This window comes from Rhagoletis pomonella, unplaced genomic scaffold (genome assembly GCF_013731165.1).
Source record: "Rhagoletis pomonella isolate Grant_MI unplaced genomic scaffold, Rhpom_1.0 Rhpom_scaffold_00011, whole genome shotgun sequence".
In the NCBI taxonomy this organism is placed as follows: Eukaryota; Metazoa; Arthropoda; class Insecta; order Diptera; family Tephritidae; genus Rhagoletis; species Rhagoletis pomonella.
This window is the reverse complement of record NW_023458565.1, coordinates 2191035-2215621: the sequence shown is the minus strand read 5'-3', so window position 1 is coordinate 2215621 and position 24587 is coordinate 2191035. Positions and strand designations below refer to the sequence as shown.

Genomic DNA, 24587 nt, shown 5'->3' with positions numbered 1-24587 from the left:
ATATGGTGTTTGTTGTATAGCCAGCTAGGCTTTTATAAAAAAATAATGAACATTAAATAAACTAAAGACAAATAGCCAAAACTGGTCAAAATATCGCACTCCTATTATTTTGTGGACAACTGTACATTCATGTGAGTTATAGCGCTATAAGGCTTTAAAAGTAGTTAGTTAGTCTACCGATACTTAGCGGAGCCACATACATATGTATGTATGTATGTGTAGTACTTCATTGTTGGCGTTATTGTTGTGCGCACGGTCATTGTGTATTTTATGCATTGCAATCTGCCGCCCTCCCCCCATGTGGGCTGTGTGTGTATGTTCGCTTGTCTGTTTGTCAGTCTGTCTGCTCAGCCAATTGGATATCGTGTCTGTTGGTGCATATTGCCATTGCAATTGCTGCGTTGGTACTTGGCAGCTTGTCCGCTCGTTTTTGCCACATGTCCACAAGCGCCATATGAATTATTGCCGCTTCCGCCGGCTACATATCGCATATATGCAATTGTTTTATTAATGCAAACAAACGAGATAAAGCACGCATACTGGCATGAAACCAATTCACAAATACATACACACATATATATATAGGATTTGCGTGAATGCATCCAGGTGCTCGCTTGTGAGTGTGCAAAGTACATTGAGACATATCCGATATTTATTTCCTGGTAAAAAAATACTATAGTTTGCAAAGGAATTAAATTCATGCGTACGTACTACATAAGTGCATAAAAATACATTCCAATGGGTGCAAAAAGGAAATACATAAATAAAATTAAGCGCCTCTGTTCGAATGCAATTACCAACTAAACCACATTTACAATGAACAACGACGAACTCTTCGAAACCTGGATTGTCCGGTTCTTTAATAGGGGGAAAATTCTTCTGCCCGGCTCGGTGAAAGCATCGCACAGTGGGCTAAAGAGCCCATTTAGCGGAATTGAATTAATAACTTTTAGATCAAGAGACCAACAGCGGTGAGGAATTAAGGCAAGGATAATACATAAATTTGTAAATTTGTAGATTTCTACAAATTTCTTTTCCTCGCTTAAAAAATGAAATAAGAACATATTCTCACAAATAATTTAGGTATCTAACTACTTATTTGAGGAAGCTTAAATTTGTAATCTGATAGTGTTTGGCTATTCATAAGACAAATTTAAAAGCATGGGGCTTTCTTCAAAAGCAAGCATAAAAAACAGATACGAGTTTAAGGAGGCCATTCGCAAATATTAGGAGAAAAACTAACACATGGACTGCACAGAGTTTCGACTATACGGAGGCAGGTGGAAAAAAGACATGGTGACGATTGATAAAGAAAACTAGTGGTGCTTAGAGAGGACAAAGTACAAGTCATAAATACAAAAATTCGTATAATTTACCAGCCTTTCACTCTACGAACAGTACATTTACAAAAAAAAAACTGGAATTGGCGCGGTACCGACTAATCCGTTTAGCTGTAGGAAGGTATTTATCATTTTATTTGGTATCTTCCTGACTTTAAAATATAGATGCTAAAGATTATTCATTCAGCGGCGGAAATATTTTTCCCTTTTATGCATTATATTTCCGATTATTTTTGGGTGCATTCATTTTGGATGCCTTTTATCCCAGAACTGTAGTTAGTATTGAACCCATAGCCAACTCAACAGCGATATCTCCCTTTGCACATTCAGGCAAAAGCAAATTAGTACTTGGGTATGTAGCTGTATGGTGATTTATACCCAGCCAGTAGAGAAACGTACTTTTTGCCGACAGTTAAGTTTTCGTACATTTTTCGTAACCGGAAACGTTCAGAAAACGATTTCCATTTTCGTTAATTTTTCGTATCTGAAAAATTTCATGTTTTTTAAAAACAATTTTAAGATATCTGTTCAAACTGAGGAGTGTACATGTTTTACACTGCCGCAACAAAGTATTGGCACAGCAAATTTTTCACAATATATGCAACAATTTTTATTCTAATATTTTGTTTTTTTTTGTAACGGGTGATTTTTTAAGAGCTTGATAACTTTTTTTTAAAAAAAACGCATAAAATCTCATCGGTTCTTTATTTGAAACGTTAGATTGGTCCATGACATTTACTTTTTGAAGATAATTTCATTTAAATGTTGACCGCGGCTGCGTCTTAGGTGGTCCATTCGGAAAGTCCAATTTTGGGCAACTTTTTCGAGCATTTCGGCCGGAATAGCCCGAATTTCTTCGGAAATGTTGTCTTCCAAAGCTGGAATAGTTGCTGGCTTATTTCTGTAGACTTTAGACTTGACGTAGCCCCACAAAAAAATAGTCTAAAGGCGTCAAATCGCATGATCTTGGTGGCCAACTTACCGGTCCATTTCTTGAGATGAATTGTTCTCCGAAGTTTTCCCTCAAAATGGCCATAGAATCGCGAGCTGTGTGGCATGTAGCGCCATCTTGTTGAAACCACATGTCAACCAAGTTCAGTTCTTCCATTTTTGGCAACAAAAAGTTTGTTAGCATCGAACGATAGCGATCGCCATTCACCGTAACGTTGCGTCCAACAGCATCTTTGAAAAAATACGGTCCAATGATTCCACCAGCGTACAAACCACACCAAACAGTGCATTTTTCGGGATGCATGGGCAGTTCTTGAACGGCTTCTGGTTGCTCTTCACTCCAAATGCGGCAATTTTGCTTATTTACGAAGCCATTCAACCAGAAATGAGCCTCATCGCTGAACAAAATTTGTCGATAAAAAAAGCGGATTTTCTGCCAACTTTTCTAGGGCCCATTCACTGAAAATTCGACGTTGTGGCAGATCGTTCGGCTTCAGTTCTTGCACGAGCTGTATTTTATACGGTTTTACACCAAGATCTTTGCGTAAAATCTTCCATGTGGTCGAATAACACAAACCCAATTGCTGCGAACGGCGACGAATCGACATTTCACGGTCTTCAGCAACACTCTCAGAAACAGACGCAATATTCTCTTCTGTACGCACTGTACGCATTCGTGTGGTTGGTTTAATGTCCAATAAAGTAAACTGAGTGCGAAACTTGGTCACAATCGCATTAATTGTTTGCTCACTTGGTCGATTATGTAGACCATAAATCGGACGTAAAGCGCGAAACACATTTCGAACCGAACACTGATTTTGGTAATAAAATTCAATGATTTGCAAGCGTTGCTCGTTAGTAAGTCTATTCATGATGAAATTTCAAAGCATACTGAGCATCTTTCTCTTTGACACCATGTCTGAAATCCCACGTGATCTGTCAAATACTAATGCATGAAAATCCTAACCTCAAAAAAGGTGTTTTGCACTTTTTCCATGTAAAGTATTTTCGAAAGAAAAAAAAAGTTCCCAAAAATCAGCGGCAATTCCTAGCTACTTAAAACTTCTACTTTATTATAATAAAATTGATTGGGCTACAAGTCTGTATACTCAAAAAAATTCTAAAAAATCTGATTAAAAAGTTTAAGATTTGCATGAAAATTTGCTTTCGAAAGTTTTTACACAAAATTGGCGGAAAAATATTTTAATAACAATTGTTGTATAAATTGTGATAACATTCGCTGCCAATACTTTGTTCCGGCAGTGTATACGTATTCATCAGTAGCTGAGTGTGCAGAAGGTCGTGCTGTTAACTTTTAGGAAGTCCCAGGTTCGAATGCCGTCAGAAGCAACACATTAGAATTATGAATACAAGTACTTATTAAAATTTAAATAATTGCATAATCTTAAAATTGTTTTTTTGTTTGGTTTCCACTAAATAAGAAAAAGTTTCTGTGAAGTTCACAATGACATCGTTTCCAACGAAACATTTAACCATACAAATTTCAAGAAAACAGCAGAAACCAACACCATTTTCGATAGTTTTCTATAAGTTTCAGATGAACACTTAAGTGGGAAAATGGATCTGGAAATTGACCGAAAACGGAATCGGAATACGGATGAAAATTCAGGTTTTTAAACGAATTTGTTTCCATTTACGGATACGTTTTCGGATATTTTGCTGGCTGGGTATGTATGTATGTACAAACATATGCATGCAGTTAAGCCTCAATATATATAGTACGTTGTATCTGGTTTTAAATTTAAAAACGTTTTTCATAGCTGTGACATTTTTTTTATTGCTGTGAAATGTAAATTTTTTATTCGTAGCGCACAAATTACTGCTCAATATCACGGATTTTAGCTGTAAATTTTTGTTGCTGTACTAACAGAAAACAACTTAAAAATAAAAAGCGAAGAGATGTATTGCAAATACATATACGTATCTACATATGTGTGTATTTACATACACTAGGGTATTTCGGAAATGTATGTGAGAAAAATAAAGTCGGAATTTTAATACTCTACCATTAAAAAAATTATATGTATATATATATTTAGAGTTCACTCAAACGCTCAAATTTTCTTATGTATTTTATATGGGAAAAAACTAGTTTTCCTAGAAACCTTGAATATAAATATTTTTTTCATCGGCAAACTCTGTTTCTCTTCAGGAGACTTCAAAGATTTATTCTATTGTTTATTTAACCATTTTTGCATTTTTTGGTGGTTTTTGGGGAAAACGTTTAGTAAAAAATTGGGTGTTATTCCATGAAATCTTATGAAGAGAAAATTTACAGATCGGATGCATGGAAATCTTTGGGCTTTGAAGTTTGAGGGATATATTCTTTCGATATTGAACAATCCTAGCGGGTGCGAGCATTAAAATTCCGACTTTACTTTTCTCAAACAAATTTTTGATTTCAAATAAAGAAACCAGACTATTTTTTCGAAGTTGAACAATCCCTTCTTTGGACCACCCTAATGTACACACGGCTTGAATGTACGGAAAAGCTTTTTCGAGTGCAGTGGTGGCATTACGATTGTCTGTACATTTTATTCTACTGTCACCAAAATTGATGTCGAACATGTACCCGAAAGTAATTATGGAAACACGTTGGCTTAATGAGTGCAGAGTTTCATGAATAAAGTTGCATAAAATGAAGCGTGTTTAAATGGGTTTATTTAATGCCAATTAAAGTATTTTCATGTTGAGCTTTTAATTTTTATACTGAAATGAGTAAAATTTAACTCTCAAGCGCTGTAAGGATTCTTTGCTCAAAAAAATTATGTACATAAATGTGTATGTCTGCAGAAATTAAAAAAAAAACAACCCGATCAGGAAAATTATGCAAATTAATTGTCAATACATACATACGTATGTACATATGTCATTGGGTTTATATGTAGGTAGCAGTGGCTAAAATGTGTTTACTTTAAAACTGCATTACAACGCAGTTATGGCGTCCGCGATAGTGTAAGCTGAGCTGAAGTTTTATTTTTGGTAGGATTAAACTAGACAGATCACTGAAATAAGCCAACAATTGCACGATCCTGTAAAAATTGGGCAGCTTTCTTAAAGGAGACGAGCCTCTCCGAGCTGTTTGATACTAAGGGAAGTTACAAGTCAGGGCGACTGTCTACCGTGCAACTTCTGCTAGAAGGCAGTAAGAGCTGCAGAGCTGATTCTCCAGAACTAGGCGATTTTGTGTTACTCACCTTTTAAAACAAAATTTTCTTAAATATTTGCAGTATATTTAAGGAATTTTAAAATATTTACTCAAAATTTATATTTACAATGGATCTTAAGCAAAAATATTGTTTTTCATACAATTTTTGAAAGAGCCCATGGCACCGTGTACTTATTTCAAATATGTATATCTCGGAACCCACTCCACCAATCTATACAAAATTTGTGAAATACATATTTTATCCCAGTCCTCCTAAGGCACGCCCTTTTAAAAAATATTATTATCTTTGAATTTTCGAAAATTGCCATTTTTTTACTAATAAATCTTTCAGCAATTAAAAAATCACGCAAGTACATACTTATTTTTTTCTCCATGTGGATTTCAAACAATTTGATGGTGTAATAGCTGCACTCGGGTAAAATTTCCTTTTAGCAAAAAATCAATAGAAATAAGAAATTATGCGAGGTATTTGCGTAATATACACACTTATTTAAAATATAAATAATGTATCAGGGAAGCCAACTCGTGGGGAATTTCCCGAATTGCGGGGAATTTGAGTTTGCGTGGGGAATCGGAGAATGGACCGTTTTTTTTTTTACTTCACTGATTTCATAATGAGGTAAAAAAGTCGCATAAGAAATGCAATCGGGGAATTTGATTGTTGAAATCGTGGAATTCTCAAAATTGAGTTGGCTACCCTGTCATGTATATACGAAAACAATTTTTTTACTTACCAGCACTACCCTTCCGGTCGCGTATTTTTTAACCGACTTGGCTGAACTCGAATAAATAGCGGAGTTTGTGTTGTTGCTTTGCAGGTATTTCGTAATTTAAGCGAGTGTTCGTTTGTATCTCGGTTGCAAAAGAATGCAGCTAATATAAAAAGGTGTCGTCAGTAACTTAACCTCATTTTTTAATTCTACACATTTTTTTTTTTTACAAAATTCTAATAAATCCAGCAATTTTGTGAGCTCCCTGAAAAGCGAAAATTGTTCAGTTGAAAGTGGCACCGTTTTAGAAATATCGAAATTTTTTTTGCATTAAAGAAAAAATCGGGCCTTTTCATGTGTTTTCTTTGACTGCATCTACAAACAAGGCTATACTTAGTAAATTTTTTGTGTAAAATACTTCCAGCTAGTTTCTTCTCCATATTTAAATGCAATATAGTTAAAATATATTAACGGACCATTATAAAATTAGGACAATTTTGGGTCTTTTAACTTTTTGATATTTTCTTCCCCAACTTTAACTATCTGTTTTGAAAAAAATATACTGAGCTATAACTGCACATTACATAAAAAAATTGCTCATTTAATAGAGATTTCAGAAAGGTGTCATTCTTACTATTTCGAATAGAAAAAAAAGTTATAGCCGCATTGGTGTGTAAGGGACTGAGACACCCTAGATAGAAATTAATGAATTTAAATTTAAATTGCTCTTGTTACCGACCAATAACATGCGAAATAGTACAAAGGTATATTATTATCTGCTCCTGACATTTTTTTATCCTACTTACCTTGCTCCGACTGATGAATGGAAGATCGACCTATGTCGGCAGCCAGTTCGAAAACGCCCTATCTCAAAAAACTTTTCAAGAACGCGGGCTGCCGAGATAGGGCGATCTTCCACTCAGCAGTCAATATGCAGTTACAGAAAATGCATGAAAAGGCCCGAATTTTTCTTTAATACAAAAAAAATTTCAATAGTCCGACCGACCGCAAGGAGTACAAGGTTCCTAAAGGTATGATTATTGTCTAGACGGATTTTTTACAGCTTGAACACTAAAAACAAGCAATTACATTACCTCATACCTACTATGAAATAGATGTACATATAATTACACTGAGAAAAAAATCGACCAAAAATTGGGTTAATTTACCAAATTCAAACTTGAAAAGGAACCAACGTTATTTGGTAATATTAACTACAATTTGGTTTACAGTAACCAAACTTTTGGTTCGTGATTTTTCGTTTGACTACGTTTATGTTCTGCACTTCACAGATGCTTTTTCATAATTCGAAGATACAAAACAAAAACTTGTATTATTTAGCAAATAACAGCAAGCATCTCTATACACTCAGCTACAGCCGATTTATAAATATAAAGGCATACGATATTTGTAAAAAAAAATTACGATCAAACGCTTAAGGGCTCTCTCAGTAAAAAATGAATTTTGCGCGGGACGAAGTTTGCCGGGTCTACTAGTATACCTATATTTTTGAAAATAAACATTTGTCAAAACATCCATATGTTAGCTTTGTTTATTCATGATCAAATCTCTAAAAAATTTAAGCTGACTTTAAAAAATTTTTAAATCTAGTATTTATTAACAAATAGGTTGAGGTTAGGTCAGGTTATCTTGGCAGCCCTCATTCCGCACAGGAAAAAGGCACACTTAAGCCGTCATGGACCCATTGTGATGCCATATTAGAGACTCCTTATATCCCTTCTCTTACCTTAGAAATGAAACCAATTTGTAGCTGTGATGAAGCGCACAAAGTTGCAGATACTGGCTGAATCCAGTTCAGTCAGACATTCAAAAGAATAATGGCGGACTGGGCGTCGACGACCACTCGGAAAAGCGGGCCAGTGGAATAGGTAATGCTTCACGCTTTCGATTTCCTCCTTATTACGGCAGCTTCGACAGTATTCGGTTGACTACAAGCTCATTTCTGGCAGTGTGGGTTCCCAGCAGGCAGTGCCCGGTGAGAACTGCAATTAACATGTATGAGCAGTGGTCGCTCCAATCGGAGGAGAGGATGAGATCTACGCGTATAGAACTTAGGCCAGATATGTATTGCTGCATTTTTGACAAATGTGCTATTTTATTTATATAGTTATCATAAATTACTGCAACTAGTAAAAAAAAATATAAATCTTTTAAAGTAGTTTCCTCTCTTTCACATTACTTACCTAAAGAACACATTGAACGTAATATAGGTAAGCAATTTGTTTAACTACTAAAATTCAGCATTTACTATTCCAAATGTTTTTTCCGACGTCAGCTGACAAAAAACGCTACCAATGCGCCATAAAGTATGCCAGCAAACTAACAAAGCGTAAAAGTTCGTTAGCACTGCACTTCAAGGCACAAAAGAAATTCGCAAAAGAATATAACAACTAAGAGAGGAAATGAAAAAGTGACAGCGAGGAAAAACACGAAACCTGACAGGAAACACGAAAAGTACGATTGAATGCGAGAATTCGCGTGAGCTGCACAATGCTCAGGGATATAATGAAAAAAAAAACATAAAAAAAACTGAAGAAAATGAGAAAAAAGCAGAAAAGCAGCATTATCAACAAAATCAATAACAACGGTAACAACTTTAAAAGCTCACAAGCGCAGTGACTGCAGAAGTGTATGTATGTTAGTGTGTAATCGCAGTAGGATGTGCTGCACAATCAGTGAAGCCAATAATGGCAAAGTAAGAAATAATGAATGCGGATGCAAGCATAGAAGCGAGTATTTGAGGCATGCAGGCAATGACATGTGAAAATGTGCAACACGGCGTACTAAATGTGTGTGGCAGCAATGAAATTGGCAGTTGCCAGCACAATGATAGTACTTACTAACTTATTTATTTATGTGTGTATACTTATGTGACAGTAAAACGGATTTTCGCATGTCAGCGAAAAATTTGCCGGCTGCTAAAAACAAAAACAAACAGCACAAACAATAAGAAAGTGAAGAAAATTGCAATTCAACTATTTATGTATAAGAAAAAGTCTACCACAAATGTTCACTTTAGTGGGAGGAAGTATGTATGTAGGTGCAGTAATTTGCTGCATTATGTTGCCTTGGGTGGTTATACATATAGCCTTTAAGCGAAGTGCTAGGAAGCGAACGTTTCGTTGTAAATATGCCATAATATCCTATTGTATCGTCATACATAAATGCGCCAATGCCTGTGTGACTGCATTGTCGTGTAAATGGAGTAACTTTTCAGCTAATGTGTCACGAGTGTATTCCATGTCATTTTGTGGCATGTTGCAGGACATTTACGTAGTTGTAAAAGTAAAAAAAACGAAGTGGGTTAATAGCGGAAGTGCATTATGAGAAAACATGCTATATGATCATAGAATTAGATATAGCGAACGGAAGTACTTAAGTCTTAACTGATTAATTTAGATTTTATTGGAGTTTTTATATTCCCTACCCTCCTGGCTGAATCACCTCGTCTCTCAGAAGCACTTAATCAGTTGGTTAGGCACCTGGCTTTACGTCCGTACGATTGACACCTTTGCATCTGTGCAGATTTTTAAATATTTGACCGAGCTTCTCCTTAATTTGTGGTGTGCGAGAAGACCGACACCGAAGGGCATATCCATAACTTTTCATGAAAACAGTACACTCGGGGATTTGCCATTACCTGCCGAGGCTCGATCGCTATTAGGGATTTATTTTATATGTTGTGCGAACGAGTGATCGAATCTGGGTTCTATCGACTGGCAGTTCTCTCTAACTGCTCATCCACTGGTTTTAAAAATCTGCTGTAAAGCATGCTCAACCTTCTCTTTAGACGATGCGTATCGTCCTTCGCTATCATTTTCAGACTTATTTGGGCTATGTCTGCCTTGGTTTGTTCACCAGTTTGTCTAAAGAATAACCTGATTGTTAGTGACATGCCTTTGAGTAGTAGAGCAATTCTTCATGAATTTAATTGAAGCAGATTTCTCATCAAAGGCTTAAAAAAAAACCTTTCGCCACTAGGTTATATATAGTTTCTGCTATGACTCAAGCTTGGCGTAAGGTTATCTTAGATTTTGGACTTATGGTAAAAGTCACCATTGAGAGGGCACCTGCGTTTCGATAGGTTTGTTGGGGTTAAAATAGAGGCTGATTGCACTGGATCACAATTGGTTTTTTTTTTATCACCGTATGCCACTATCCAATTCCTATGTAGAATCGCTCGGTGAGTCCGAAAATAAATTTTTTTCTATGGATAGGTTTTCGAGATATTTACAATTTGCCGTTATTCAGAGTAATCTTACGAACTAATTTAAAAATTTTAATTTGGAATAAGCCAAATGAAAGCTAATAAAATTCTCTATAAATCGTATTTACACCACTTTGCGATAGGCTTTATAATTTCTGAGAAATTATTTGATCTTTTCAGATTTTTTTTTTGAGGGAAAAATGAAAGAAATTGAAACTTTAAGAAAGAAAGAAAAAATTAGGATTTATTTGTCAATTTTTATAATTTGTATGGTATACATGGAGTATGAGTGACATGATTTCCGGATCATTTCGCGTACAAAAAATTGTTGCCCATTTTCATTTGACCACTCATTCCTTCTTTTTTTATCCATGGATTTTCTTCGTTAGTAGCTCGATTTTTTATAACAAAACAGGCTTTAACACAAATTAAAAAAATTACACTGAATTTTTAAAATTCTTTTCATGCTAAAGTTTGATTTTATTTTTTTTTTAATTTTTTCATGAAAGAAATAAAAAATCTTGAATTATTAAATAAGTTTTCAGAAACTATCAGGCCTATGAAAAAGTGATGTATATGAGATATTCTTTCTCATATCGGACACCAAATTCGGTGTCACACTTTCGATTGGCTTCACATTTTTTTTTATGGGTTCTATATATGAAATAAGCTAACACGTGTTCAAGAAATGTATATTTTATTTTTTTTCTTCGGAGATATGATCTGTCAAAGTTTGAATTTTTTCGTGAATCTGACTAATCATGTACTTCTTCAAATCGTTATGTCGCACACCATCCTCAAAACAGTCACAACTCAAAATTTGGCATTTTTGAGATTATGCGCTAAAAATGTACTCGGAGCTTTTATTTACCTTTCAGAAAAAGTTGGAGCAAATTTTTGCTATAATTTGTTACAAAAACCTAAGGTAAAGTGGCCGTTGTCCCTATGAATAACATGTGCTAAGAAATAGTTTTTCGCATTTTCTGACAAACGTATTATTTTGAGTTGTGACTCTTTTGAAGACGGTGTGCGATATGTATCTCGGGTTCGGCTCATCATAGAGAGTTTATCTTAAGTTCGTTTTAAAGCTAAAGAAACGGGCTTTGCCCCGGACTGCCAGACATCGAAAAAATGAATAGTGGTTATTTTCGGTCCCTGAGCCGCAAATTATAATTAAACTAGGCAGATTATTATAAAAAATAAAAATAAAGCTGGTTAAAATAAAGAAGAAAACTGAATATGTACATATATGTTAGAAAATTTTCTTCTAACTTCTTCCATTCTGGAATTTTTTCGATTAAGTTTCACTTCTTCCGCGCGTAGGGACTACACGCACTCAGTTAACTTCTCACTTTTGTATTGTGGTATGGAGTTATCATATCGTAGAAACGATTACCAAATTCGAGGAGTCATCAAAACTGAAGTTTTCCCCCGAAAAGCACAAATTTCTAGTTGCACTTTTGGGGAAAATAAGCCCTACGAAATTCAAGTCACGATACAGTAGTAGTTATCTTCAAAACCACCAAAAAATAGAATACTTTTTTAAAGATTATTTATTATTTGATGCAATCAGCTACCGCTATTGTTATAAGTCCAAATAACTTTACTTTTGCATTCAACAAAATTGCTTGCTTCTTTCGCTTTATAGGTTCTACGTAATCCGTATTAACTGTTAACATCCGCAAAATTTGCCATTTACCGCAAATGCGATCCACCGCAGTGCCGTTGCTTCGCTGCCATTTGTAATGGACATTTTGACCTCCTCAATTTCCGCGCCACCAGTTTTTGATAGCTGTTCGCTTTCTTCTCATTTCGCTATATCCATTTGCTTTTATGTGGTTGCGTGTGCGCCTTGCATGGTCTATGTCCCAATCAACAGCGCTAGCCTGCAATGTCCACCCGCTGTGGACGGAAAAATAATAAAAAGTAATTACGTGCCAGCGAGGCGCAATAATGATGATGGTCATGGCGTCGGTGGTGATGGCTGTGCAGATTGGCGAGCAGTTAATGGTGATGGCGTCACGGCGGCGCTCACAAACAATAACAGCAGGGGCAGTAATGCCGGCAATTATGCAGCTGCAAGAAAAGTCTGCGCGCGCTGTGATTGTGAGCTACTGATCGCATTTGCTCAAACGCAGTGCAAAGTGAAAACGGCCATTTGCCAAAAATTATAGCATACATTTGGGCGCAAATGACTTTAATCTCACAAATTTTAATATGGAAATCTCACAAATTTTAATATTTCAACAAATTTTTCATAGACGCTCTAATTTTTAAGCTTTGAATTTGTAATGTCCTTTTCACTTACCTTTTTTGCACTTCTTCTGTATGGTTCGCGTTTGATCGCATGCCGGATCGCCCTTCTTCAATGTCAACGTTCGTGAGCGTGTGTTGGTTTTTTGGTCACATTCAGTCCATGGATTTTTGCCATAACGGCAGGAAAGACCTGAAATTGGCAAGTAAATTTGTGTGTTAAGGTTAATAGTATGCACGTACATACATACATATGTAGGTATGAATTATCAAGAAATATTTAATGTTCTTTAATAGTTTTTCGGTTTACAAATTCCTACTTTTCACAATACACATACTAAATTGCTAATATCCAAATAGCAAGAGGGTAATTTTATCCACCCAAATCAGCCTCAGTGAAAGATGTGGGCATCTTTTCAAGAAGCCTAACTTATAGGTATGTGTCTATATTTTGAAAGCCTTAAGGTAGATGAGTATTAATTCCCAAGCTAGAACTTCCATGTTTAATTCAACATTGTTTAATGAGTTCAATTTATAAATAAGTATTTATGAGTCATTCCCACGGTGACCATATTAACCAACGTAAAATAAAGGACTTTTTCAAAATGATTTGGGAATACGCACATACAACTTGTATGAGAAAAGTACCTTACCCATATCGTAATTTAAATCAAATATTCACCAGTTAATTACATTATTTAATTGTACAAGTTCCCCTGCTGTATCGAAAAAGTAAGCCGACACACCGTGGTTCAAAATTGGAATTGAATGTTCATAAATCACCGCAGCTTTCATTTTTCAACCAATTTTACTAAAAACTAAAAATAAAATATTTATTTTGGTGAAATTTTTTTATAACATTTCAAATTTTTGTGTAATTTTTTCGTTTTGGGAAAACCATACAATTGTTTTCAACTAGTGTTTGCTATGTAACCTTTATTCACTGGAACAGGAGAACACATTTTCTTCAAAATTGCAACTTTTTCTGCATTTTGCAATAAAAAATTTAATATAATTAAATAAAAATTCACAAATCAGGCTCAGGCAAAATAACCAAATTAAGTGAAAAAATGAAGGCTCCAGTGAATTACGAACACTAAATGCCAGTTTTAAACCACTTTGCAGCAGGTGGTTTATTGTTATCTTTCAGTGGAAGTGGAAACTCAGCGTGCAACACGATCCTGGGCACAACTTTCTCTGTGCTTATAGATTGTACAAAGATTACCGATTAAATAGAAACCCTTAAGTAGGTGCGAAACAAACTGGCCAAGGTTTTCATTATATTTTATAAGAGACATTTTTATTTTTCATATTCTACGTTTAAAAATTTGCCTCTGGACAAAAGGCGTCCTTTATCCATACAATATTTACACCTCGGCTTTTACAGTTTTGGTGTTTCCATCCTCAAGTTTTTACAGCATACGTCATATAGGTCAACTATTCAGGTTGAAAAAAGTAAAAATCGAACACGGCGAAGTTAACAAAAAATAAGAAATAAAAATGAGCAATTTTTAATAGAAATTGTTTTTTATTTTAATCTATCTCACACTCTCATGGAAAGCCGAGGTAATTACGTAACTGCAAACAATTGAAAAAAGATACTTCTCCGAGAGTTCAAAATTTCGGAAATTTTTTTTTCGAGACTTTCGAATATCATGGCGAAATAAAAAAATGTATGTCTTCTTTTTTCAATAAAGAATATAAAAAAAAATATTTCATCCAAAAAAAAATTTTTGAGGTGTAAATATTGCATGGAATGACCCTTATGTACAGTATAGTGTCCTTTCTTTGTAGAGCGTTCAATTTACTATAAAAATACACATTGGTCATTGTTATTTGTTTCAGAGAAATAATAAGATAAAAGCAAAAGTCCAAAAATCCTGGATTTTTTTTGATTTGATATAGGGCAAATACTAAAAATGCATAGAGCGGCATCAAAATAATAAATTGAGAAACCTTAAACGCCCTTAAGTACATACATACATACATATGTATGAAAAGAAAAAGAAAATATTAACAAAAACGCAACACCAACAAAATGTTAAACTGAAAATTATTTTTAATAAAAAGCATACCGCTAAAAAGGAACATGAAGCATTTTACAGCCCGATTCTGTGCACTTGATAAATAAAAAATTTTTATAATTTGCATGATACAAAAAGAAGGTAGTTCCACCAAAATCTTTCCACTTATCTTGTCTACTGCCTTTTAATGGTTTCGCGGTCATTGTATTAGTTTAGCGAACGCTTGCCCTACTACAAAGTTTCAACGATCAACAGACTTTAGTTAGCTGCAGGAACTGCCGTTAAGAAGACGAGGAAGAATCAGTTCCCACATTTTTTGTCGATGCATTTCAACCCCTTCGGGTCATGTTTCTTTGCTAGCCTTGTTGAGATAGCGGGCATGAAACTTAATGACTTTCTCGGTATATCGTGGAGAGAAAGTGGCCAATCGAGTTTGAGTGCCCTGATTGGGCTAGGTTTTCTTGTGAGAGATTGGGTTTTCATGTTGAAGTATAGTGTTTATCATATCTATACGACACTCACATATTGACAAGTTTTGACTAGTTATTTAATTATTTTTTAAATGCAATTTTTTGTAATAAAAATACTCTCTTTAACAAAAAACCGTATAAATTCAAATTCCAATCTTTGTGCTGTATTAAAAACAAAAAACAACAACAAACTTTCCTAAAAATTTCTAGCTTTCTAAATAGATTTTTTTTAGAAATATCTTGAGCACGCAGTTTTGCAGTTTTCGGAAATTTTTAATGTTAAATGCAAACGCTCATCTTCTCAAAAAACAAAAAATCAACGAACGGACTTCATATGAAAATTTGGCTGACATTGTCAACAAAAAAATAAATACCAAAAATCAAAGATGAGTCCTAGCTACTTAAAAGGTGCATTGTATTATATCAAATTATATACTCTAAATCTTTCTGGGAAATCGAGTTACAATTTTCAAACTTTTTTAAACTATATTTTTGTAAAAGATAATTAAGTTTCAAATAGTTAAAATTTGTTAATATGTGAGAGTCGCTTAGAGTTATGATAAGCACTATACATACATGTATATTTGGGCATATCTCAGAAACTTTTGATTTTCGACACTGAAAAAAAGGAAACTCAGTTTTCAAGCTCGGAATCTGAAGTCTGAAGAATATATTGCCGAAATAGGGTGTTCTTGAAAAGTTTTCTCTGGCAGGGCGTTTTTCAATAAAATTCTGAAATAGGGCGTTTCTGAAAAATTTTCTGAGATAGGGCGTTGTCGAACTGGCTGCCGATATAGGTCGATCTTCCACTCAGGTGTCGATATTCTAAAGGAGTGCAAAAGAAAAAAGGAGCTCCATCATCACTTTGACTTACTGTTGTTTTAGCTAATTTTGGGATCACAACGAACGGGTATTGTTTTAGATCGGATAAAGCACTTCAGCAGCTCTTATTATAATATAATTCATTTTGAAAAATATCCAATAGATATAGCGATTTTGACCATACTCATACCAACGAAACTAAGTATACTTAATCACTTAGGAACCAGTACTTTACTAACAACAACGCGCAGCAAACAGGAATAGCTCGGCTTGCTTTCACACACACCTAGTAGAGATTAATTCACATTGGGGGCGAAAATAGACTCATGTGTGATATAATTTTTAGCCATAATAAGCGTAAAAACTTTCAGCGAAAACCAATTAAATTAATTTGTAATTAAAACGACAACATACAGCCATTAAAATAAGCGCGACTAATCAAATTACGACTTTGGTGACATGAGCGCACTAAAATCAAAGCGTGAAAAAACAATTTCCATGGGAAAATTAATGGTGTAATAAGTAAGTGTGCAAAGCATAGCCTCAACAGCAATTTGTTATATGTATTTATACATAGTACGAACACATGCAAGGCATTTCATTGACAGTCAAGTAATTTCTACAATCATTTTTCTTATTTGTCCTCTGAATGCATAATGAAAAAGTGTGAAGATAGCAATTTAAAGAAATTTTTCTGTTTTTGTTTGTAGCGTGCAATAACCAAGTTATAATTTGAAAACGAAAGTTAGGGTAATCACTTGCAAATCTAGCAATCTCGCCTATAAGTGTCCTCTTAGCCTGCAGTGCCCCGCGACGATGCCCGTAATGATTTTAAATTTTTGTTTGGGGAGGTCAATTAGGAGCTGTTGTCTAGTAAGCTTTCAGCCAGCCGATACCCTATTTTACTATGCAAGTATTGTTCTCTCCTATTTACTGTTTCCTTTCTAAGCACTTCCGTAATTGCCCTGTGGGGAAAATCTCTAGTTCTGAACTGGGGCGCTTCTAGTACATTTAGACCCAGTACTGGTTCGCGATAAATCTCTTTTGCATGCAAGCAACTGGCGAATTTAACATGGCGATGTCCTAGGAAGTGTCAATTGCCCCCCGCTGCATCCCTTTTTCGATAGTTCCGAACTAGTCCTAAATTCTATAGTACCGAACCAGTTCTAAAATCGACTGACGAAAGAAAAAAGTATCATGATTTTTCAATCTTTTCGGTTCTTCCGTGTGCGATTTTACATTATTTTCAAAGAAACGTTTTTTCAATTTGAAATTAAATTTGTTTGAATGATTGTAAGAAATGTACATTTACATACCTTACTGTAGCTGACTTTGCAGAGGTGCTCGCTGTTATTGGTTAGATTCCAGACGGCCCCAAGATGTTAATATGCTAACACAAAGCTTTGTTTTCTATTACCAAACTATGAAATAGCATCTGCGAAGTACAGCATAGAAACGTATTTGAACGAAAAAGCCGCCGAACACGTATCTATGTAGAGTAAACAAGCCCCCCGCTGCATCCCTTATTCGATAGTTCCGAAATAGTTCTAAATTCGACAAATAGGATCTAGTTCGTTCTGCATCCCTTTTTCTATAGTTCCGAACCATTTCTAAATTCGTCACTGTAGATATAGATTTGTAGTGAAAAAAACTGAAAAAATTAGTTTCTTAAAAGTACCACTTTTCGCCGATTTTGGACTGGTGAGGATCTAGTTCCTATCGGACTAGTTCCTTTTTGGCAATAAAGACCTAGTACGGAACTAGAAATTTGATTCACTAGCCCACGGTTTCCCTGCAGGGTGTGTTTGGGCCTATTGCAAGGATACAGATAAATCTGAAATACTGCCATCTCTTTGGGAACAAGTTCGATTGGATCAACTGCGGTTCAAATACGGACTAACATTGCCATATATCTGTGCTAAAATTTCAACAAACCCATATTCAGATATTTCGATTTTTAAAATAATTTTGTATACCTTCAGTTATATACGTATGTACACAAATAATTCAGTTTGATGATCATCTACTTACCATCGCTCTTTGTGCCACGCTCATTGCGTATCAAAATCTCATGATCATCTTCCTCCCATATTTCGCCTTGTGATGCCGTGGTCGGTTGTGTCTGATCGGCGACGGGCAACGCCAGTGGCGTCTCCTGTACCTCTGTGGTGGCGCACACGGTGGCGGGCAACAGCGTCATTGCTGCCACACACACACCAATCGACAGTGCAACTAAATGACAATGTCGCATCCTGCTCAGTGAAGTGAATGTGAATTGGTGCTTGTACCGATGTGGCAATGTGTTGGCACTGTGTTACGCTGTGCTGTGCTGTGCTGTGAATGAGTGGGAGAGAATACACGCCGGTAGTGGTATGCGCTTTACTTATTTCGGCTGCTGCTATTTACTATTCTAAATTAGCTGCTTTTGTGTCAGCTGTAACAAAATAAGAGAAGAGGAAAGTAAAAATTATTTTTAAATAAATAACTAGCTATTTATTTATGAAAAAAATTAAAGCATAGAATTCGCTTGCGGTATTTTGGTATGTAAAAGATAGTTAGTTGAAAAAAAGCGCTTTCTGCTGCTCCCAGCCTATTTTATTTATTTTTATATTTGCATGCCCTTTTTCATTATTTTATTTTTTCAGACTGACGCTCATGCTGAGTGCCTTTTATTCTATGGGAGTTCTTTTCTGTTTCGCTTTACTCCCTAAAGATATAAAATGTCGGTGTGATTGATAAGCATGTCGCGCTTAATGTCATGTTGCTGTCATTTGGTTGACAGGCATCTACTTAGGTTTTTTTTTTTTCTTTTTACATCACAGACGCAAGACTGTTTAAATTTTAATAAAATATTTCCGCTGTTTTGGATTTCTTTTCAAAGACTTTCATCAATGCGTTTTCAAATTAGATTATTTTCATTGCTAGTGTCTTACCAGCAGACATGTTTTTACCGTCGAAATGCGTTAAAAACAACATTGCCACACGATACGACATAATTTTTTTTTTATCTACGTTATACATATTCTTCAAGATTTTTTTTTTTTAATAACGGCAGCGAAATTAGGCATTTTATGAATTCGACATACAAAAAGGAAGAAGAAGAAGAACACCATCTGTCACTCACAAAAATTGATTGTTTTACTTGCACTAATCACAACTTAGGCCAAATAAGCTCATCTAAATCAATAAATTCAATTAATTTGCATGAATTACTACAACATGCGTATCAATCGAACGATTTTTGATAAGAGTTTTAGTTCTTAACGCCATGTAGGAGGGTTGCCATCTGTTTGAAAAATCAAATTCTTCTTTAATTAAGAGAATTTGGTAATTTGAATATGTATCACAATATGGATGTCAGACGAAAGAGTTTTAATAGGGTTTTAGTCGGAAAATATTTGGAAGAGGGCTGCCACCTGTTTTTAAAGTCGAACATTTATAATTTTCTGAGGTATTTAAGGTAATTTTCTGAGGCTTTATTTCTAAGCAACATATGTATGTATAGCAGGGTTTCCACATGTTTGAAAATTCAAATCATACTAACGGTTTAAGAAGAAAAATTCAAGCCATTCAATCATTTCAATGAATTATAACAATATGGGGTATCAATCAAAATGGTTTTGAAATAGCTTCATATCTGCAAAAATCTTCAATTGTTGATTAAAAAAAAGCTATTTGGAATTTCGCAACAAATATTACACATTATTTTTTTCATTGAATGATGTGGGAGTTGTAATTCAATGAAATCCATCATATCAATCAAAAACTTAATTTTGAATTTTGTATTAGTCTCGACTTTTTGCATTTCAGGTGACGATATATACTAACGTAAATACATATCGCCGCTTTTGATTATTCAAACTAATCATAAGTAATTTATAAACTAAAGCATAATAGAAAAGTGAAGCTATGATAAAAGTAAGACGGAGATATGTACACAGTTGAAGCTGCTATTCAAAGACAGCTTAGTAAAGAAATGAATATTAATATGTATATTGAAGGTACGCGTCAATATGAAAGATGAGTTGTTGTGTTTGCTCTTTTAGCAAAGTAAAGAAGCAGTTCTTTGGCTTTGATGTTGCTGGTAAATGATGCAGTGAATGAGCTAAGTTATGTGTGCAGTCGATGGGGCGTATGAGTACGGTGACCAGATTTCTGTGGCCAAAAATTGGGAATCGAATCCGAACATTAAATTTTGGTTTTAGAATAAAATGCTTCATACAGTTTTATTTAAAACAAAACAAAGAGATTAAAATATTGAAAAATGTATATTATTTGCACAATGTGAAATATTTTGATCATATTTTCGAGAATTGTCATGAGTATGAAGTTTTGTAGCTCATTTAATTTTGGTATAATAAAGTGCACATTGGAAGAAACTTTGACTTACCGTTGATTTTTAGCAATTTTTTGTTCGCGCATTTTCTTCCATGCACAGAATGTTCGTTAAAAAATTTTTCAAAGAAATCTAATTAAAAAGCTCAAAATTTTAATGAAACTTTGTCGAATTTTGCTAATTTTTGTACAATGTTTCAAATTCTGACTTACATCGTCCTTGTTAGATAACGAACCACACTTTCATAAAAAGGAATAAACATTAAATAATCGAAAGGGGAATAACCAAAGAAAGCTAAAATGTTTTTTATAATTATATTATCAACACTTTATAAAAACTAAATAAACAATTTTTTCTGTTCGACGTAAAATTAAAAAAATATATATATATATATATATTAAAGAAAAATATTTCTCGCAAGTATTTCTGAAGGTATTCCCTCCATGAAAAGAGATTTCATTTTTATAAAAATTGTTTGCCGCTATAAGCTGTCGTAAAATTGTGGAGGGACCATTTGAAAGACAACATCAAGCTGCAAACCACAAATTGAAGGAAGATCTCGGCCAAACACTTGACGAAAATTAGCTCAGATATTTGGCAACAATTACACGGTTCAACAAAATTTGTCGTAATTTATCTCAAGTACGGGGCCGACCGCATCTTATAGATTTTTTGATACTAATTTGAAGTTCATTTACAACATTTTTCTAGCCCGTCCAGTTTTTGAGAAAAAAAAACTGTTGAAGTGTCGAAAAATGACACATTCCAAAAAAAAAAAATTGTATACAATTTGGACGTACATACATAAACTATAGCCAAAAACGTGATGAAATAAAAAAAAAATAATTTCGGAAATTTTTTTTTGTGTGGTTTTATTAAATCATCCTGTATTCTAAAGTTATAATCGTTTATATAACGTTTTGGAAATAGTTTTACGTTGCACCCGCCGTAATAATTCAACTGATAAAAATAATGTCGGAAAAAAATTGTTTTTTTTTTTTTGTATTTAATAAACACTTGTACTACATTTTTAAACTAATGCATTGCTATTTAATGATTCTGTCAGTTGGAACATATGCAAGTATTTTAAATAACCAGACTTTAAAATTTTAAATCACTAAAAAGTGGTGGCTTGCATGTCATTAATCCCTATATCCCTCGTCTCCTGCGCATGCACTTTTTTTTTAATTTATGTGCATACATACATACATATAAAGTTTCATGCAGACGTGTGAACGCTTGTTTGTTTGAGTACTCATTTACATTTAAAATTAATGCGGTTTCTCATATTAATTTATTCATATTTGCGGTTTCGAATTTAATTATTTGCTGTGTTGAGTACGTGGTATACATACATACATAAGTTAAGTGCGTGCAGTGACCAAAAAAAGTATTCCCGATGATAGTACCCAACAGAATAATATTTCAGTTATGTTTGGGAAAAATATGGTGCATATTCATTGTCAATAAAAAGTATGTTTTAACTGAGTGAGCGTATCATTGTCGAGCTAGTGCCTTACAGGCCAACTTGATATTCGCGGCTTGCGCATTGTTACGCACACCGTCGTATAAATTAAAGACAGATAACAAGATAGTTATTCTATGTAGTACAAAGTTCTTATAAAACCAAGTATAAATGTCTATGTTTGGGCGGAGTCGAGTATTAAATGCCCGGCGTAAGTATTCAATATAGTTTTTTCATCTTCCGAAAGCTATCGCGACGTGGTAAGTAGGGGTGATTTTACCCCTATTTCAAACACGTTCGATGGAATGTTCAGTTAGACATAATGAGATAAACTTATATAGTTATAAATATGTGGCCGATATCATGGCAATTTTCAAAAATTTCAAAATAATATTACTTCTTTTCAAGGGATTGTTGTTGGCAACAATTTTGAGTAAATTCGCGTCTTTAAATTTCGAAATTTCGTGGTTATTGTTCGATTTTTTAAATTTTCAGTCCTTTGATATGTTGTACCAAGGCCAACAACTATGCCAAGTTTGGAAGAAATTGGTGGAACGGTTACCAAGATATACACATGTAATCATAAGTGGGCGTGGCTACGCCCATTTTCCAAAAATGTATAATATTCTTATTTTTCGTCTAAAAATCATTGTAAATATAAATTTGTAGTGAATAAGCCTCAGTAGTTACTCAAATACCGCAGTTTTCATATTTCTGAAAACTGCCGTTATATGGGAGGTAGGCGTGGTTGTTGTCCGATTTTGCCCATTTTCAATATCATCCGTCCTACGCCCGAAAGAAGTACACATACGAAGTTTTGTTAAGACATTTCAATTTTTACTCGAGTTATCGTGTGCACAGACGGACATATTTTTTTAAATTTGATTTCCTTTTAGCTATTAGCTTTCGTTGTTTTAAAAAGAAAAAATATACATTAATTAATTAATTTCGTATAATTTTTAGAAGCTTATTGAATAAAAACTTAAATTTTAATCAAAGTATTCTTTTAATTAAATGTGCTTTATTTTGTCAATGTTATTCTAAGTTTTGGTTTCAAATAGATTACATTGTTTTAAAATGAAAAAATATGTTTTTTTTTTAGATCTAACTTTTAGGATCTCATTGGACTTTTGTTGTATTTTTAACTAAATTTCGTTCGTTTCGTTCGTTTTAAAAATAAAATTTTTTAATTTCATTTAATTTTTAATGACTATATTCTTTTTAAATTTAATTTTTATATTTCGTTTTGAAATTAAAATATTTTTATGTTTTTTAATTTCGTTTAATTTTTAGGGACTACTTTCTTTTCAAATTTAGTTTTCCTTTAATTTTTAGTTTTCGTATTAAAATATTTTTTTTTTTAATTTCGTTTAATTTTAAAATACCATTTTCTTCTTTTTTGATGTAATTTTCTTCTCCTTTTAATTTCTTTTTTTACTAGTTTTTTCTTTTAAAAGGAAAAATATGTATACATATATATTTTTTAATTTAATTTAATTTTTAAAAACTTGTTTCATAACTTTCAGATCTCCACGTTAGCAGATCTTTCAATTGGCTTTGATTGACCCATATTTAACTAAAGCGGACTAGTTCTAATACTAAGGGATTCAACTACACGCTATGTGATGTTTTTTTTTATTGTGTTAGTAATGTGTGAATAAATATTTGCCCATTAATTGGTGAGCCTGTCTTTGTTGCTGCTTTTGTTCATAAACAGTGTGTTTTAAATTATTATTTTTTGTTGCTATTGATTTCACTGTTACCACACTTGACACGTTCCGCTTTGGTTTTGCACATTTCCGCTGTATTTAAATATTATATACGATTATTTTTTTTGTAAAATGCAACACATTTTTTTTGCGGTAGTGTCGGTTAATTTAATTTATGCCTTTTTCGATTCACATAATAGCAGATGTTTTTTTAATTGCCCATACAAATGTTAAAGCAAATTTATAATGCGCATACACTTGCATGCATAATGGTAATCCTCAAGCGAAATTTTCACTGGAAAATGTAATATTTTTCTATACAATTGCTCCTTTGCTTTTTTCAAAACGCTGCTCTCATTATTTAATTGAAGTGGCAGAAGTCTGATTTTATTAAAGTGTGTCTGTTAAAGCTTTTTCAACAGAGCGATACTTAAAGAATTCATTTATTTATATTGTATGCTTGTAAAATATTCAAATGGTTGAAAATTCCATATTAAAATTTTTCTCAGAGAATAATTCTGGATTTCTACTAGGCATTAAATGGCGAAAATGACAAATGACAAAGTTGGACATTTAAAAATTTTCGTGTCATTACATTAAAAAATAGTCATTAAGTTCATTTCCATTTGGCATTTTTTTAAATGCCATATATTTTTTGTCATTTCAATGCCTAGTGGAAATTCGGCATAAGCAATTTAATCACTTTTTATTGAGCGAAACCGAACTTGCATACTTATGCTTAAATATCGGCGGAATTTTAGTCCGATTTCAAAAATTTTCAACCCTTTTCTTCTGCATCAAAGGGAAATAATCGTACCGAGTTTAGTAGGAAATGATAAATCGGTTACGGAGACCCACATTTTTATGTAGTCATAATGCCGGATTTCCACTAGGCATTAAATGGCAAAAATGACAGATGACAAAGTCGGGCATTAAATAATGATCGTGACATTATGTGGAAAAATAGTCATTGAGTTCATTTCCACATGGCATTTTTTTAAATGGCATACATTTTTTGTCATTTCAATGCCAAGTGGAAATTCGGCATTAGACAGTGTTTTTCGATTGAAAAGTATTGATTTTCAAGAC

General features: G+C 33.9%; 2 protein-coding genes across 2 annotated transcripts in view; one reads left to right on the top strand and one right to left on the bottom strand.

Annotated features, from left to right (window-relative positions):
• The window catches only part of LOC118747283, a 207388-nt gene that overhangs the window by 108699 nt on the left and 74102 nt on the right, over positions 1-24587 (top strand). The window lies entirely within an intron of this gene.
• LOC118747284 overlaps positions 1-24587 on the bottom strand; it is a 59391-nt gene that overhangs the window by 10080 nt on the left and 24724 nt on the right. The window contains exons 3-4 of the mRNA XM_036481287.1: positions 18020-18422; positions 12728-12865 (exon numbers count right to left, since the gene is read on the bottom strand). Of these exons, the coding sequence (XP_036337180.1) occupies positions 12728-12865; positions 18020-18239 (358 nt within the window). The 5' untranslated portion in view covers positions 18240-18422. The remainder of the gene's footprint in view (positions 1-12727; positions 12866-18019; positions 18423-24587) is intronic.